Source organism: Entelurus aequoreus, linkage group LG03 (assembly GCF_033978785.1).
Source record: "Entelurus aequoreus isolate RoL-2023_Sb linkage group LG03, RoL_Eaeq_v1.1, whole genome shotgun sequence".
NCBI classification, from domain to species: domain Eukaryota; kingdom Metazoa; phylum Chordata; class Actinopteri; order Syngnathiformes; family Syngnathidae; genus Entelurus; species Entelurus aequoreus.
Window position 1 is genome coordinate 12,768,000 of NC_084733.1, and position 16,748 is coordinate 12,784,747.

Consider the following 16,748-nt stretch of genomic DNA (forward strand, 5'->3'; position numbering starts at 1 on the left):
TTTTAAAAATTAAAAAAAATTATTTTATTTTTTTTTAAATTTCTTGTGCGGCCCGATGGTTGGGGACCACTGCCGTAAACGGCACAAATGGAATGGGTGGGGCTTTTAGCTACTGTGGCTGCCATCTTTGAGGTCCTGCTTTTGTAAACTTGCTACAGTGTAACTTTCAAAGTCCAACAACGTCCCCAAGATTCTACAATTTTGGAAGGTGTTCTGCTTTTTCTTTGGCTTTTGGGGCATTTTCTGCAGACTCAACGAGCAGAACCTAAGAAGTCATGTAAATTACCGTATTTTTCGGATTATAAATCGCTTCGGAGTATAATTCGCACCGGCCGAAAATGCATAATAAAGACGGAAAAAAACATATATAAGTCGCACTAGAGCAGACCTGGGCAAATTAACGCCCAGGGACCACATGCGGCCCGTTGAGATTTTCAATCTGACCCGCCGGACATTCCCAAATAATTGTTTTAGAGGTTTAAGATGGAAAGTGTAGCTGCCATTACAATGTGAAGTGATGTTTTCTAATGACCGTAAGTCTTCAACTATACTAACTCTTTCAATGCTTGGAATCTGCATCATATACTAGTTAATATGTTCATCTAATTAGTTACTATGGTCATCTAATTAGTTACTATGGTCACTATGAGATATCTCAGATTGTAGGTGGGGTTTTTTTTCACTATGTTTGTTGCATTTTGGTTGATTGTAAAATATGTTGTCAATATTCAGTGTTTTATCATTAATAGTTAATATTGTAAATCCCACATTCTTTATTTTCATGTTCATTCTGGGTGTCTCATTCAGTAAAAAAATGTCAAACTCCATTCCGTTTTTTAAGGCGGTCTGTCATAACGTTTTTAGCTTTCAATCATTATTGTGAGGTTTTGTATTAGTGTTCCTAAAAATAGATATACCGGCCCCCAGACACACTTTTTTATCTAAATCTGGCCGCCCGAGTAAAATAATTGCCCAGGCCTGCACTAGAGTATAAGTCGCATTTTTTGGGGAAATGTATTTGATAAAATCCAACACCAAGAATAGACATTTGATAGGCAATTTAAAATAAATAAAGAATAGTGAACAACAGGCTGAATAAGTGTACGTTATATGATGCATAAATAACCAACTGAGAACGTGCCTTGTATGTTAACGTAACATATTATGGTAAGAGTCATTCAAATAACTATAACATAGAACATGCTATACATGCTATACGTTTACCAAACAATCTGTCACTCCTAATCGCTAAATCCGATGAAATCTTCTTCCTCAGTGTCGCTTCTAGACAACTCTGCCAACTCCAAAGGTAGACAATGCGCCGCTTCCTCTTCTACCGGTACATCTACTCTCTTACGTGAATGAGATAAATAATTTTTAGTTGATATTTTATGGTAATGTGTTAATAATTTCACACATAAATCGCTCCAGAGTATAAATCGCACCCCCGGCCAAACTATGAAAAAAACTGCGACTTATATTCCGAAAAATACTGTAGGTAGCCTTAACATACGCATTGTTATCTTTACCGTTTAATTTGTGTACTTAACTTAATTTTACACTTTGATGGCAAGAATGTGACGTTAAATCACCTTTAGAAACCGTAGTCATTCTTTCAAGCTTAATATATATAGTTTATTTTACAATATTGTTGTATCGGGATATAACGATATGAAAATTTCATAATATCACCAATATAACCAAAGTTATTACGATTATCATTATTATCACTGTATTGTCACTGTAATGTTGAATGTGCTCAAAAAGTACCGGTACTCATACAGACTTATTATAACAAAGTTTTATTTTAAAAATTTAAATTCCAATAAATAAATAGCCAAACAATATACTTTCTTGGCAGAAGAAATATATAATAATATTGTTCTGGCTACTTAAGAGTAATATTATTTTTATTTGAGTATTTAAAACGTTTACCAATTAAACCGGAAGAAGATAAACATAGTGTTCTTTTAATGATGAAGACTTTTTTTTTGTTATATAGGTGTCTAACGATATGAAAATTTCATATCACCACGGTTATTGTCACCAAAGTTATTACGATTATCGTTATCACTGTATTGTCGAATGTCCTCCAAAAAGTACCGGTACTCATACAGACTTAACATAACCAAGTTTTATTTTAAAAATGTAAATTCCAATAAATAAATAACCACACAATATACTTTCTTGGCAGAATAAATATGTTATATAATGATATTGTTCTGGCTACTTAAGAGTACAATTATTTTTATTTGAGTATTTAAAACTTTTACAAATTAAACCGGAAGAAGATAAACAATGTTCTTTTAATGATAAAGAAAACAATTTTTTTGTTATATAGGGATATAAATATCACGGTTATTGTCACCAAAGTTATTACGATTATCATTATTATCCCTGTATTGTCACTGTATTGTTGAATGTGTTCAAAAAGTACCGGTACTCATACAGACTTATTATAACCAAGTTTTATTTAAAAAAATTAATTCCAATAAATAAATAACCACACAATATACTTTCTTGGCAGAAGAAATATACAATAATATTGTTCCGGCTACTTAAGAGTAAAATTATTTTTATTTGAGTATTTAAAACTTTTACAAATTAAACCGGAAGAAAATAAACATAGTGTTATTTTAATGATGAATAAAAAAAATGTGTTATATAGGGATATAACGATATAAACATTTCATAACATCACGGTTATTGTCACCAAAGATATTACGATCATCATTATTATCACTGTATTGTTGAATGTGCTCAAAAAGTACCGGTACTCATACAGACTTATTATAAACAAGTTTTATTTAAAAAATTTTTAATTCCAATAAATAAATAGCCACACAATATACTTTCTTGGCAGAAGAAATATCTTACATAATAATATTGTTCTGGCTACTTAAGAGTAATATTATTTTTATTTGAGTATTTAAAACTTTTACATATTACCGTATTTTTCGGACTATAAGTCGCAGTTTTTTTTTCATAGTTCGGCCGGGGTGCGACTTATACTCAGGAGTGACTTATGTGTGAAATTATTAACACATTACCGTAAAATATGAAATAATATTATTTAGCTCATTCACGTAAGAGACTAGACGTATAAGATTTAATGGGATTTAGCGATCAGGAGTGACAGATCGTTTGGTAAACGTATAGCATGTTCTATATGTTATAGTTATTTGAATGACTCTTACCATAATATGTTACGTTAACATACCAGGCACGTTCTCAGTTGGTTATTTATGCCTCATATAACGTACACTTATTCAGCCTGTTGTTCACTATTCTTTATTTATTTTAAATTAGCCTTTCAAATGTCTATTCTTGGTGTTGGCTTTTATCAAATAAATTTCCCCCAAAAATGCAACTTATACTCCAGTGCGACTTATATATGTTTTTTTTCCTTCTTTATTATGCATTTTCGGCCGGTGCGACTTATACTCCGGTGCGACTTATAGTCCGAAAAATACGGTAAACAGGAAGAAGATAAACATAGTGTTCTTTTAATGAAGAAAAAAACGTGTGTTGGGTGAGTCACGTGCGGTTTATAAAATGTCACGCAAATTCACTCCCTGTTATATTGCTTCGAGTATAGATCGCTCTGTGCAAAGAGAGCACAGGCAGTGAGTCGGTTTAATGTACACAATTGAATATCTTAGTTGCTCAGACAGTAATGTCTTTGTACAACTTTAGATTGGGGAATGTTTTTTTTAATCTAGAAAAAAGTTCATGTCTCTTGTATTAATGTTAGTACTTAAGATAGCTCGCGCTAACTTGGTTCTAGTAAATGAGCAGTGTCACCGGTCTGTGAGTTCGTTATATTGACCGTGGGGAGGTTTATCGCAATTTATCATTATATCGTTATTCGTTACACATCCCTATTGTTGTATATGTATTTTTTTTTGTTTATAGTTTTTATTACCAGCAGTATTGCCCGTGCCTGTATGATAAAATGTTACTTAAAACATTGCCAGTACAGTTTATCGTTCATCTGGTAAATAGTTTTATGAAGATGACAATTTGATCATGGAACAGATCATTTTGTATTTGCATTTCTTATAAATAAATAATTACGAATAAATCGGAGCTGTGTTCTGGAATGGCCTGCGTTTGACTTTTGATGGTCTGCTGTGCTTTCCTGGCAGACTTTTAATTACTGCAAAATAACTCATTTGTTATCAAAGTCAATATTCCCCTCATATTTGAACTATTAACACCGCCTACACATGTGCCCGTTAAGAATGTTAGGAAGTTTAACCACCCGGAACAGATTTAAAGCTTGTTTTTGACCTTAGAGGCGCCACTCAACAAATATTTGTGTTTACATAAAGAAAAGTTCATAGTAACTACCGTATTTTTCGGACTATAAGTCGCAGTTTTTTTCATAGTTTGGCCGGGGGTGCGACTTATACTCAGGAGCGACTTATGTGTGAAATTATTAACACATTACCGTAAAATATCAAATAATATTATTTAGCTCATTCACGTAAGAGACTAGACGTATAAGATTTCATGGGATTTAGCGATTAGGAGTGACAGATTGTTTGGTAAACGTATAGCATGTTCTATATGTTATAGTTATTTGAATGACTCTTACCATAATATGTTACGTTAACATACCAGGCACGTTCTCAGTTGGTTATTTATGCCTCATATAACGTACACTTATTCAGCCTGTTGTTCACTATTCTTTATTTATTTTAAATTGCCTTTCAAATGTCTATTCTTGGTGTTGGGTTTTATCAAATACATTTCCCCAAAAAATGCGACTTATACTCCAGTGCGACTTACATATGTTTTTTTCCTTCTTTATTATGCATTTTCGGCCGGTGGGACTTATACTCCGGAGCGACTTATACTCCGAAAAATACGGTAGATGAAGCAATTTCAGTAGGAATTGCGTGTGAATGCTCCAACGCTGAAGCTGAACTGAAATGCTGATGGACTGTAGAATTAATGTAAGAATAGTTTGAATGTTGAAACGGTTCGAATGTCGAAATGGCTTGAATGTTGAAGAGCTGACGTTAAACTGAAATTCTAGTGGAATGTAGAAATGGTGTGAAAGTTGATATAGTTTAAAGGTTAAAAAGGGGTTGAGAGGTGAAGAGCCAAAGCTGTACTGAAATGTAGTATGTATCTTGAAATGCTAACTGTTGGTATAGTTAGAAGAGTTGGCATACCGCAAAAGGTTACAAAGTGACAGACTATAATTGTTTGCTCTAAATATATGGCATTAACTAAAAGGCTGGCATAAAAAGTTAGCATGCTAACAAGGGAACAGCTCGCATACTTCTAAGATTGTGGCGCCAAGTAATGAAATCCGTGAAAATGTGCAAAATTAGCTACAATGCTAGCATGCTTACACTTTACCCTAATGATAGTAGTGGAAGAGCGAACATACTTCTAAGATGGCGGCAAGTAACGGAATCCATGTTTATTAGGTTAAAATGTACAAAATTAGCTAAAATGCTAGCATAAAACGTTAGCGTACTAAAGTTAGCATGCAAACATCAGCACGCTATCAGGTGAAGCGCTAGCATACTTTGTAGATGGCCCCAAGTCAGGGAATGCATGGTTATTAGGTTAAAAAAACGAAAATAGCGAAAATGCTACTAAAAATGTTAGCACGGTAACAGGAAAACAGCAAACATACTTCTAGATGGCAACAAGTAACGGAATTCATGATTAGTACGTACAAAATTAGCTCACATTAGCATGCTTGCATGTGAAAGGTAGCTTACTTTTAAAATGGCGCCAAGTAACGGAATCCATGGTAATAAGGTTAAAGTACAAAGTTAGCTAAAAAGGGTGGAAATAGGACTTGGAAAACCGGGAATTCTTGGAATTTTTTGGAACTTGGAATTATGATAGTTGACATTTCCAGGATGAGTGGAATGGGTTTGAGGCGCAATGGTTTGAATGGTTGAAAAATGTGGGAGTTGTGGAAGTTTGAAAAATGGCCCATTCAAAAACTGGGAATTTGGGGAAACTCTGAAATTTTTTTGAGAAATGTTGATGGCGAGCCCACGTGTTCTGAACAGGCTGAACATTTTGAAGTTGGAATGGTTGAAATCGTATTAAAAATGTGGAAGTAAGAGGGCGTCAAAAAACGCTAAGGAAGAATAAGAATAGATACATTTTAGTGGAGAATTGCGTACCGGTAAGTGTGAATACTTCGAGGCATTGACACAATAATGTTTTCTTGCCTGTTGTCTTTTGTGAGGTTACAAAGATGGATACAGGCAACTAAAAAATTAGAAGTTTCTCAGCTGCCAAACAAGAGTCAAGCAGAACGAGACATCCTCACAAGTAGGGATGGGTATCGTTCACATTTGAACCGATACGGTACCCATTCCGGGTACCTGGGAATCGATAGCTGTACTCAATGGTAGACATTTTCGGTATTAATAAATGTCAACTGTTTTATAATATAACTTTTTTTATATATATATATATATATGTAACATTTAAAAAAACTGTGCTGTCCAGTTGTTGCATTTTCTTAAAAGATTTGAGTCTCATTTGCAATGCAGTTGCACTTCCAAGACATTAGATGGCAGTGGTGTATAGACTATGTCGGGCTCTGGAATATCTATGGTATGTTGTCTAACCCGAAAGCAGCTTTTCCAGGAAGCTGAATGTGTTATGTTGCGCCTTTCAAAGTGTTTATACTGTAAGTGTTGTGCTTATTACACAACAGCGGTTTGATTTTAACATTCAGCTTAGTTGTATTTTTTATTACCTAATTTGGAGGTGTTAAAATTGCCTTGTATAATCGCTAATGCTAATAGTAGCTTGTCTATGGTAAATCCAATGTAAATTAGCATCAGGCTAGTGCATTTTGGAAGAATGAACTTTACGTTGGAGCATTTTCTACCAAGCATACTTGCTTTGTTGGCATTGAAAATTGCAACATTACTTAGAGCGGTGTTTTTCAACCTTTTTTGAGCCAAGGCACATTTTTTGTGTTGAAAAAATCCAGAGGCACACCACCAGCAGAAATCATTAAAAAACGAAACTTAAGTTGACAGTAAAAAAATTTTGTCGCAATTGTAGGATATGAATTTAAACCATAACGAACCATGCATCACTATAGCTCTTGTCTCAAAGTAGGTGTACTGTCACCACCTGTCACATCACGCTGCGACTTATTTTGAGTTTTTTGGTGTTTTCCTGTGTGAGGTGTTTTAGTTCTTGTCTTGCGCTCCTATTTTCGTGGCTTTTTCTCTTTTTTATATATTTCCCTGTTGCAGTTTCATGTCTTCCTTTGAGCGATATTTCCCGTATCTACTTTGTTTTAGCAATCAAGAATATTTCAGTTGTTTTTATCCTTCTTTGTGGGGACATTGTCATGTTCGGATGTACTTTGTGGACGCCGTCTCTGCTCCACAGTAAGTCTTTGCTGTCGTCCAGCATTTACTTTGTAGCCAGTTCAGTTTTAGTTTTGTTCTGCATAGCCTTCCCTAAGCTTCAATGCCTTTTCTTAGGGGCACTCACCTTTTGTTTATTTTTGGTTTAAGCCATACTTGCCAACCTTGAGACCTCCAATATCGGGTTATTTACAGCTAGAATTCACCAACTCGAGTATTTCATATATATATATATATATATATATATATATATATATATATATATATATATATATATATATATATATATATATATATATATATATATATATATATATATATATATATATATATGAATGAAATACTTGACTTTCAGTGAATTCTAGCTATACATATATATATTTTATTTTCCTTACATAGAAAAAAAAATAAAATACTTGAATTTCAGTGTTCCAGTGGCTATCCATTAGATGGCAGTATTGTCCTGTTTAACTTCTCCGTTCATGATGAGTATATCATTTCGGCCGCCATGTCTGTAATTTCCTCGTTCTTCGGCTTCGTCTCCTTGTTGTGTGCGCAGTTGTGCACTCTATAAAAGCCCTAGATGTTATGACGTCTTTGGGCAGGCAAGCTGTTTATTTTGTGGGAAAGCGGACGTGAGAACAGGCTGTCGCCACTCAGTCTCAGGTCCGCATTGAGCTGGAGGGGGCGTGGCCTCCAGCTCCGGCTGAATACCGGGAGTTTGTCGGGAGAAAATCTCTGCCGGGAGGTTGTCGGGAGAGGCGCTGAATATCGGGATTCTCCCGCTAAAAACAGGAGGGTTGGCAAATATGGTTTAAGCATTAGACACCTTTTTACCTGCACACTGCCTCCCGCTGTTTCCGACATCTACAAAGCAATCAGCTACCTGTGGCACCTACTGATATGGAAGAGTATTACACGGTTACTCTGCCGAGCTCTAGACAGCATCGACACTCAACAACACATAATTTGCAGACTATAATTACTGGTTTGCAAAAAATATTTTTAACCCAAATAGGTGAAATTAAATAATCTCCCACGGCACACCAGACTGTATCTCACGGCACACTGGTTGAAAAACACTGACTTAGAGGGTGTTTGGTTAAGTCCGCCCTTAGTGCAGCTTGAGTGATTGTTTCCTTCAGCTGGAGTTTAGTCTGGAACAAGTGACAAGTCTGCAAACGGACGTGACGTCACGTGCATTAAGGTACCGAAATATTGCACCGTTTAATTTACGTGAATCGATACTCTGTAGTATTGACGGAATTTAGTCGGCGCCTATAAAAGAACCGAATTCGGTACCCATCCCTACTCACAAGCTCTTGGCATGCGGACCGTAAACATTTAGCTTTACAGTACTGTGGTTTTTGAAGACCTCTAACACAGACGGCTTCATGACACTTTTAGTACATGTTGAGTGGGTGTTCTGTTCTTGAAGAACCACCAACTCTGTCCAATGGGTTCATTGTGCAAGATTTGAACGCACAACAAGTCGGGAATACATTGGAACTATTTGCTAACAAAGGAAAAATGCATTACTGGGTATTTTGAGCACAAAGACTATTGTGCAAACCATGTGTCTCGTTTAAAAACACACATCAAAGTGTGTATAAATTCTCATCTTAAAAAAAGAAGATCTTGAATAAGTTATTGAGCCAATCATGAGCAGTGCTGAGGAGATGGGCTCGATTAGCCGGGCCTGGCAACTCTCAAAGGACTCCATTATTTGGTCCACGATTCAAAACGTGTTATTTAAAGGAGGACATGGCAGCATTTACAACGCTAAGAAGATTTCTGGTGGTGGTGGTGGTGGTGGGGAGCAGGCCAGGATGAAAGGGATCTCATGCAAAGCAGGAAAAACACGGCGTGACAATGATGTAATGTAACATGCACGCCAGAAGATGATGTTAAAAAGTTCCCCTCCAGGATGAAAAAAATATATAGTAGCAAACATAATTCAAAAGTAAGAGAGGCGAGAGCTGGCAACATGCTCATACCAGGCCACAAAGAGGTCCTCCATGCTCCAAGTCGTACCTGAGAGGAGATCCAATGAGGGAGGAGGGCGGCGTGGGGTTACTCCCGGCGTTGTGCCGCCGCCGCACCGCCTGCCGGCGAAACGTGCTACGTTCACGCCGAAATACCACCGTCTCCTCGCCGCCCGGGGCTGTGATGGTGAGAGACATGATTTCGGCCGGTCAGAGTGAACGTTTTTGCTTGGGTTGTCTTCAACTTCGGAATCGGATCAGTTAGATTTTGCCAATCAGTCGAATCTATGGCATTTTTCGAAAAGAAAAATAAACAGTGTAACGTCCCACGATGTAAATATAGCCGCTATAAGGTGATTCTTTCAGACACTTATAAAAGGAATACAGTCTTTCTGCGTGGGTTCTCTCCAGGTACCACTTCCAAAGACATGCACCTGGGGATAGGCTGATTGGCAACACTAAAATTGGCCCTAGTGTGTGAGTTTCAGTGTGAATGTTATCTGTCTATCTGTGCTGGCCCTGCGATGAGGTGGCGACTTGTCCAGGGTGCACCCTGCCTTCTGCCCGACTGCAGCTGGGATAGACCCCAGCCTCCCTGCGACTCCGAGAGGAAAAAGCGGTAGAAAACGGATGGATGGATGACCTCATTTGCCACCCCATCCCCTCCCCAAAAAAAGGCTTAAGCACTCTGATAAACAAGTCAACACGGTAGAGATTGGATTGTTTAGTGAGGTCCTTGGCTTGGCTCGGCCGACAGGACATCAAACTTGACTAAATAGAGGAAGTAAAAACCGTAAGAAAGTTTCTGTAAGTGAACCTGCGGAAGGATTATTACTAGAGATGTCCGATAATATCGGACTGCCGATATTATCGGCCGATAAATGCTTTAAAATGTAATATCGTAAATTATCGGTATCGGTTTCAAAATTATCGGTATCGATTTCAAAAAGTAAAATGTATGTCTTTTTAAAACGCCGCTGTGTACACGGACGTAGGGAGAAGTACAGAGCGCCAATAAACCTTAAAGGCACTGCCTTTGCGTGCCGGCCCAATCACATAATATCTACGGCTTTTTGACACACACAAGTGAATGCAAGGCATACTTGGTCAACAGCCATACAGGTCACACTGAGGGTGACCGTATAAACAACTTTAACACTGTTACAAATATGCGCCACACTTTGAACCCACACTAAACAAGAATGACAAACACATTTCGGGAGAACATCCGCACCGTAACACAACATAACAAATACCCAGAACCCCTTGCAGCACTAACTCTTCCGGGACGCTACAATATACATCCCCCGCTACCCCCTACCCCCCACCTGAACCCCACCCCCGCCCACCTCAACCTCCTTTGGGACATGCTCTCCCTGAGAGAGCATGTCCCAAATTCCAAGCTGCTGTTTTGAGGCATGTTAAAAAAAAAACACACATTTTCTGACTTCAATAATAAATATGGCAGTGCCATGTTGGCATTTTTTTCCATAACTTCAGTTGATTTATTTTGGAAAGCCTTGTTACATTGTTTAATGCATCCAGCGGGGCATCACAACAAAATTAGGCATAATAATGTGTTAATTCTACGAATGTATATATCGGTATCAGTTGATATCGGAATCTGTAATTAAGAGTTGGACAACATCGGAATATCGGCAAAAAAGCCATTATCGGACATCTCTAATTATTACCTTTGCCAGCAAAAAGAGATACACCTCCAGGGCAAAGCAGCACCTTTGAGAGCTTTGTGTCTGACTGTAGTGGGTCCCGGAGAGCACATCCCCAATAAAGAAACATCTTATCCAACACTATTAGTTAAATATCCTTGTCTGCATACAAATACTTTTCTAGAGAAAGAGATGTGGGAGGCCAAAACACACCGTTTAGGACATGTGACATCACGCCAGGAAGCAGCAATCGCTTTCTAGTTAAAATTGTAAGTAGATAAGTGGCAACACTAAATTGGCCCTAGTGTGTGAATGTGAGTGTGAATGTTGTCTGTCTATCTGTGTTGGCCCTGCGATGAGGTGGCGACTTGTCCAGGGTGTACACCGCCTTCCGCCCGAATGCAGCTGAGATAGGCTCCAGCACCCCCCCGCCACCCCAAAAGGGACAAGCGGTAGAAAATGGATAAGAATCACCGTTCGCTCTCTGAACTAAAAACTATTTTTCAGCACAAAAGAGCAATGTTCCGTCTAAGGTGTGAGCAGCGCTCACGCGTCCTCTGCGCACAGCAATTCTATGCCGCACTCAAAATAAAATCCAACCAAAACTCTAAGGGTGTAACGGTACGTGTATTTGTATTGAACCGTTTCGGTACGGGGGATTCGGTTCGGTTCGGAGGTGTACCGCACGTTGTGTAAACAATGCACACTGAGGCACAACACACGGCATGCTAGCAGCGACCGGGCTACTACAAAATGCAAAAACCCAGAGCTGGAAGACCCTCCTGCCTCGTTAAGATCTCCCGTTTGGGAACATTTCGGTTTCGCGGTGCGATACAACAATGGATAACATCGCTTCAACGAAGGGAAAGACGAACAAATACAGCTACCACCGCATTCAAGCAGCCTCTCCTCGGCGAGTCAGGCAGGGCTAAAGCAATAACAAATGCCGTTGGTGTTTTTATAGCAGCAGATTTAAGACCATATTGCATTAAAAACTAGATTTTGACCCACTTCTATGGTGGAAAGACAATGAGCATATATATTCTCTTACTGCCAAGTTAGCCAGGCACTACCTCGCCATACCTGCTACCTCCGTGCCCAGTGAAAGGGTATTTTCCACAGCTGGAGACATTTTAACTGCAAGCAGGTCTGCTCTTTCTGCAGACAATGTGGATAAACTGATTTTTCTGGCAAAAAACATGAAAATTGAGTGAAAGTCACCAGGGTTAAAGGCTGGGGGGGAAAAGAAAAGTTAATCTGAGGCTGAGTTGACTTGAAACTGTTTACTGTTGCACTTTTTGTATGTAGAAGAAAAGTTGTGTCATTTTATTTAATCTGAGCAACAACTTGAAGCAGTTTAATGTTGCACTTTATATGTCGAATGGTTTTGTTAAGAAACCAATTCCGAGCCTGATCTTATTTAGTTTTTATTTTATATATGTTGACTGCATTAACCCTGGCAATGGACCCTGTGTGTATATGTATGTTAGTGTTATGTTAAAAGGATAAAGCCATTGTTTACAAATTTTGGTAAATAAATAACCAGTAAATGTATATTGTGTTTTTTTCTTACTGTACGGAAAATGAACCGAACCGTGACCTCTAAACCGAGGTACGTATCGAACCGACATTTTTGTGTACCGTTACACCCTTACAAAACTCTAAACAAAATTAACAATTAATTCTGTATGATTTTGCAATGCAACTCTGTGACTGAGAGGTGACAAGACGCCACAACAGATAAAACAATGTTCGTCAACAGTGTTCAATTTTTGTAACGCAAAACTGTTTACTGTTGGCGACTCGGTCGTAACCACACCACAAAAACATTGGCAAAAAACTACTATCCAACAAAACTGGCCATTTTCTGCCGCACAAACCATGCCAAAACCATCTCTCTGTCATTTGTCATTTTAACAGCAGGCGCTCTCTCTCTCTCTCTCTTGTGCCACTCATTAGACTCAGCCATTGATAAGTTCATGGCCACACAAAAAGTCGGACAACTCCAACACCACACATACTGTGTAAATGCCAGGTCGTTAGACTATGATGCGGCTCACACGCAGCCAATCAATGTCATTAACAGCGTGTAATGCGTGCGTTTCGCTCTGTTGGGCAACCATGTTAAGAGAGGTAAATGAACTCTTATTATGGTGAAAAAAATAAGTATTGTTCATCCACACTCCCCAATTAGTTTATTCTATTGTCATTTATTAAAAATGTTAATTCATTGATATTAATAATGAAATGCTGTTACTAAATTACAAAAATGCTAATAAAAATGACATTTTCCAGACAGAAAGTTAAGTCTTTATCTCATTTTTCATCTCATTGTGCAACATGTGAATGTTTTAAGGCAGGGGTGTCCAAAGTGCGGCCCGGGGGCCATTTGCGGCCCGCAGCTAATTGTTTACCGGCCCGCCACACATTCTGGAAATACTATTGTAAAAATAAAAAAGAACATTAAAAAAGTGGAATGAGGTGAAATCTAACGAGAAAAAGTTGCAATGTTGACACGAAAGCTGCCATGCAGGCTGTTTTTTTTCTTTTGTCTTTCTTTATTTTTATTTTATTGCCATTGCTCAAAAACAAAAAATAATGACAAAAAATCCATGTTATAATGAATTATTTTCAGGGCTCCAATTACTTCAAATATTTCACTTTAAAATGTTTTATGTGGTAAATATTGCATTATTCTGTAGTAGCCATATAAAAACATCAAAGTTTTCTTTGACAAAAGCGCATAAAACAAACAAAATAATTGTTCCAGCATAAAATCGACAGATATATCTGAAGTTGATCTCGTAACTTAAGTGTTGAAAGTAAAAGAAAAACCTAATAAAAATGTATCACTTTATGAGTGGGGCACCTTTTGGATCCCAAATATATTTAGTGATTTTTTATTTATCTTTTCACTGTGATTACTCAAAAATATGAAAGAATTAAAATCAATGGTGTCCTGCATTATTGATCTTTTAGGGCTCTAGTTACTAAATACTGCATATTTCAGTTTTACTATAAAAAAAACTAAGTTGTTTTGACAGAAAAGCCATAAAACATTTTTTAAAAATTGTATTACTTTATATCAGGGGTCACCAACGTGGTGCCCGCGGGCACCAGGTAGCCCGTAAGGACCAGATGAGTAGCCCGCTGGCCTGTTCTAAAACTAGCTCAAATAGCAGCACTTACCAGTGAGCTGCCTGTATTTTTTAAATTGTATTTATTTACTAGTAAGCTGGTCTCGCTTTGCTCGACATTTTTAATTCTAAGAGAGACAAAACTCAAATAGAATTTGAAAATCCAAGAAAATATTTTAAAGACTTGGTCTTCACTAACTGACAAAGAAACAGATAACAGATTTGGTGTCCAGTTCAAAGTGTGACATGATTTATTTAAAAACTTGAGAGTTTACTTTTGTATTTTACATGAGTTATTATTTGTACAAACATGGTGCAAAGTAATTCATGATTTGTTAAAAAATGTTAGTGGCTAGCTAGTTAAAATGGGATGTTGTGATTTCACAAGACTGTCTTAGAAGTCATCATTTGAAAATGTTCAATTTGAAAAATGTGCACTTAGAGAAAATATAAAAATAAAGTGTTGCATATTGATATTTATCTGTTTTTATATATATTTATTGTGAGAAATCATTAACATGATCAGTGTTTCCACAAAGATAAATATCATTAATTATTAATAATAACATAGAGTTAAAGGTAAATTGAGCAAATTGGCTATTTCTGGCAATTTATTTAAGTGTGTATCAAACTGGTAGCCCTTCGCATTAATCAGTACCCAAGAAGTAGCTCTTGGTTTCAAAAAGGTTGGTGACCCCTGCTTTATATCAACTTGAAGTTGATATAGAGATTTACTGTAAGCGTTAAATAATTTAAAAAAAAATAACAATCTGACTTATTTTTAACATTTTAATGACTGAGACCCTTTATGGTCCCCGGGACCCCTAAAGGTAAAATAAATAAAAAATGCATATATTTTGTTATGGTTTGAAAATGAAAAATATCAAAATGGCCCCCACATGCTTTAATTTTTCTGTGTGCGGCCTTAAGTGGAAAAAGTTTGGACACCCCTGTTTTAAGGAGAACTAAATGTGATCTCTGAATGGGGTGTAAATCATTTCCAAAGCAGGACCTCCACCCATACATTAAAATATTAGTACATAGAAAGTGCTGACACAGACAGAAATTCCTGTATTTTCAGCCATGATCAACATCAAAATGCTGAAGAAGACAACGTAAACCATCCTCACGAATGTCCTATTGCCTCTCCAAATCCCCTCATTAATGCTCAACCACATCTACCAGTTTTTCAAAACGGCCGCCACTAAGACATTTATGGTGAGAACCTACACTACCGTTCAAAAGTTTGGGGTCACATTGAAATGTCCTTATTTTTGAAGGAAAAGCACTGTACTTTTCAATGAAGATACTTTTAAACTAGTCTTAACTTTAAAGAAATACACTCTATACATTGCTAATGTGGTAAATGACTATTCTAGCTGCAAATGTCTAGTTTTTGGTGCAATATCTACATAGATATAGAGGCCCTTTTCCATCAACTATCACTCCAGTGTTCTAATGGTACAATGTGTTTGCTCATTGGCTCAGAAGGCTAATTGATGATTAGAAAACCCTTGTGCAATCATGTTCACATATCTGAAAACAGTTTAGCTCATTACAGAAGCCACAAAACTGACCTTCCTTTGAGCAGATTGAGTTTCTGGAGCATCACATTTGTGGGGTCAATTAAACGCTCAAAAAGGCCAGAAAAAGAGAACTTTCATCTGAAACTCGACAGTCTATTCTTGTTCTTAGAAATGAAGGCTATTCCACAAAATTGTATTGGTGACCCCAAACTTTTGAACGGTAGTGTATGTAAATCTATGTATAATAAGTACAAGAACAAAGTCCACCAACAAGAAGGAACATTCCATCCCAAATATTTGATTATTGCGCACCAAACCTTTCTTAAACACTTCATAGAAAGTTGGAAGCATGCTATTGTCCAACATGTTTGCAAAGAAGACTCATTAATATTAGTAATAATAATAATAATAATACTAAAAATAATAATAGTGTTTTCAATGTCAATATCAATCAATGTCTACTTATTATAGCCCTAAATCACGAGTGTCTCAAAGGGCTGCACAAGCCACAACGACATCCTCGGCTCAGATCCCACATCAGGGCAAGAAAAAACTCAACCCAATGGGATGACAATGAGAAACCTTGGAGGGGACACCCACCTTGCGACCGGTGCAATGGACGTCGCATGGATCTAGCATAATATTGTGAGTCCGGTCCATAGTCCACATTTTAAGATTGAGAGGGGACTAACATGTCTACTCAGGGGGTTTTCAAAGTGTGCAAAAAGAAAATGGTCTTTTTTAAAGCTGCTAAGCTAACTTCACTATGCCAAAGTCTACAGTAATAATTGATTTGTAGCTCCTCCGGTGAGAGTAAACAGTCCGTGGTGATGAGTTATCAAAATAAAACATGTTTTTCGGTAATACAGTAATCACTGTGCCACACTTAGTCACTGACCCTAGTCCAACTTCTCATTGACTGATTGAAGAGCCACAGTGTCAACTTTACGTCATACAGAATGAAAAGACCTAGTAACAAAGTAAACTAATTCAAGTTACTGTAAGTCTAACTCAGGGGTGTCCAAACTTTTTCCATTGCGGGTCACGCACTTAAGAA

The 16,748-nt window shown here is 37.3% G+C and overlaps 1 protein-coding gene across 3 annotated transcripts in view; it reads right to left on the minus strand.

The window, feature by feature from the left end:
• Positions 1–16,748, minus strand: part of pcnx1 (pecanex 1) — a 116,867-nt gene that overhangs the window by 60,791 nt on the left and 39,328 nt on the right. For 2 of the 3 annotated variants that reach the window (XM_062041257.1, XM_062041256.1), the window contains exon 7: positions 9,408–9,537. The exons of the other annotated variant lie outside the window; for it this stretch is intronic. In XM_062041257.1, coding sequence (XP_061897241.1) covers positions 9,408–9,537 — 130 coding nt within the window. The remainder of the gene's footprint in view (positions 1–9,407; positions 9,538–16,748) is intronic. 3 annotated transcript variants of the gene reach the window in all.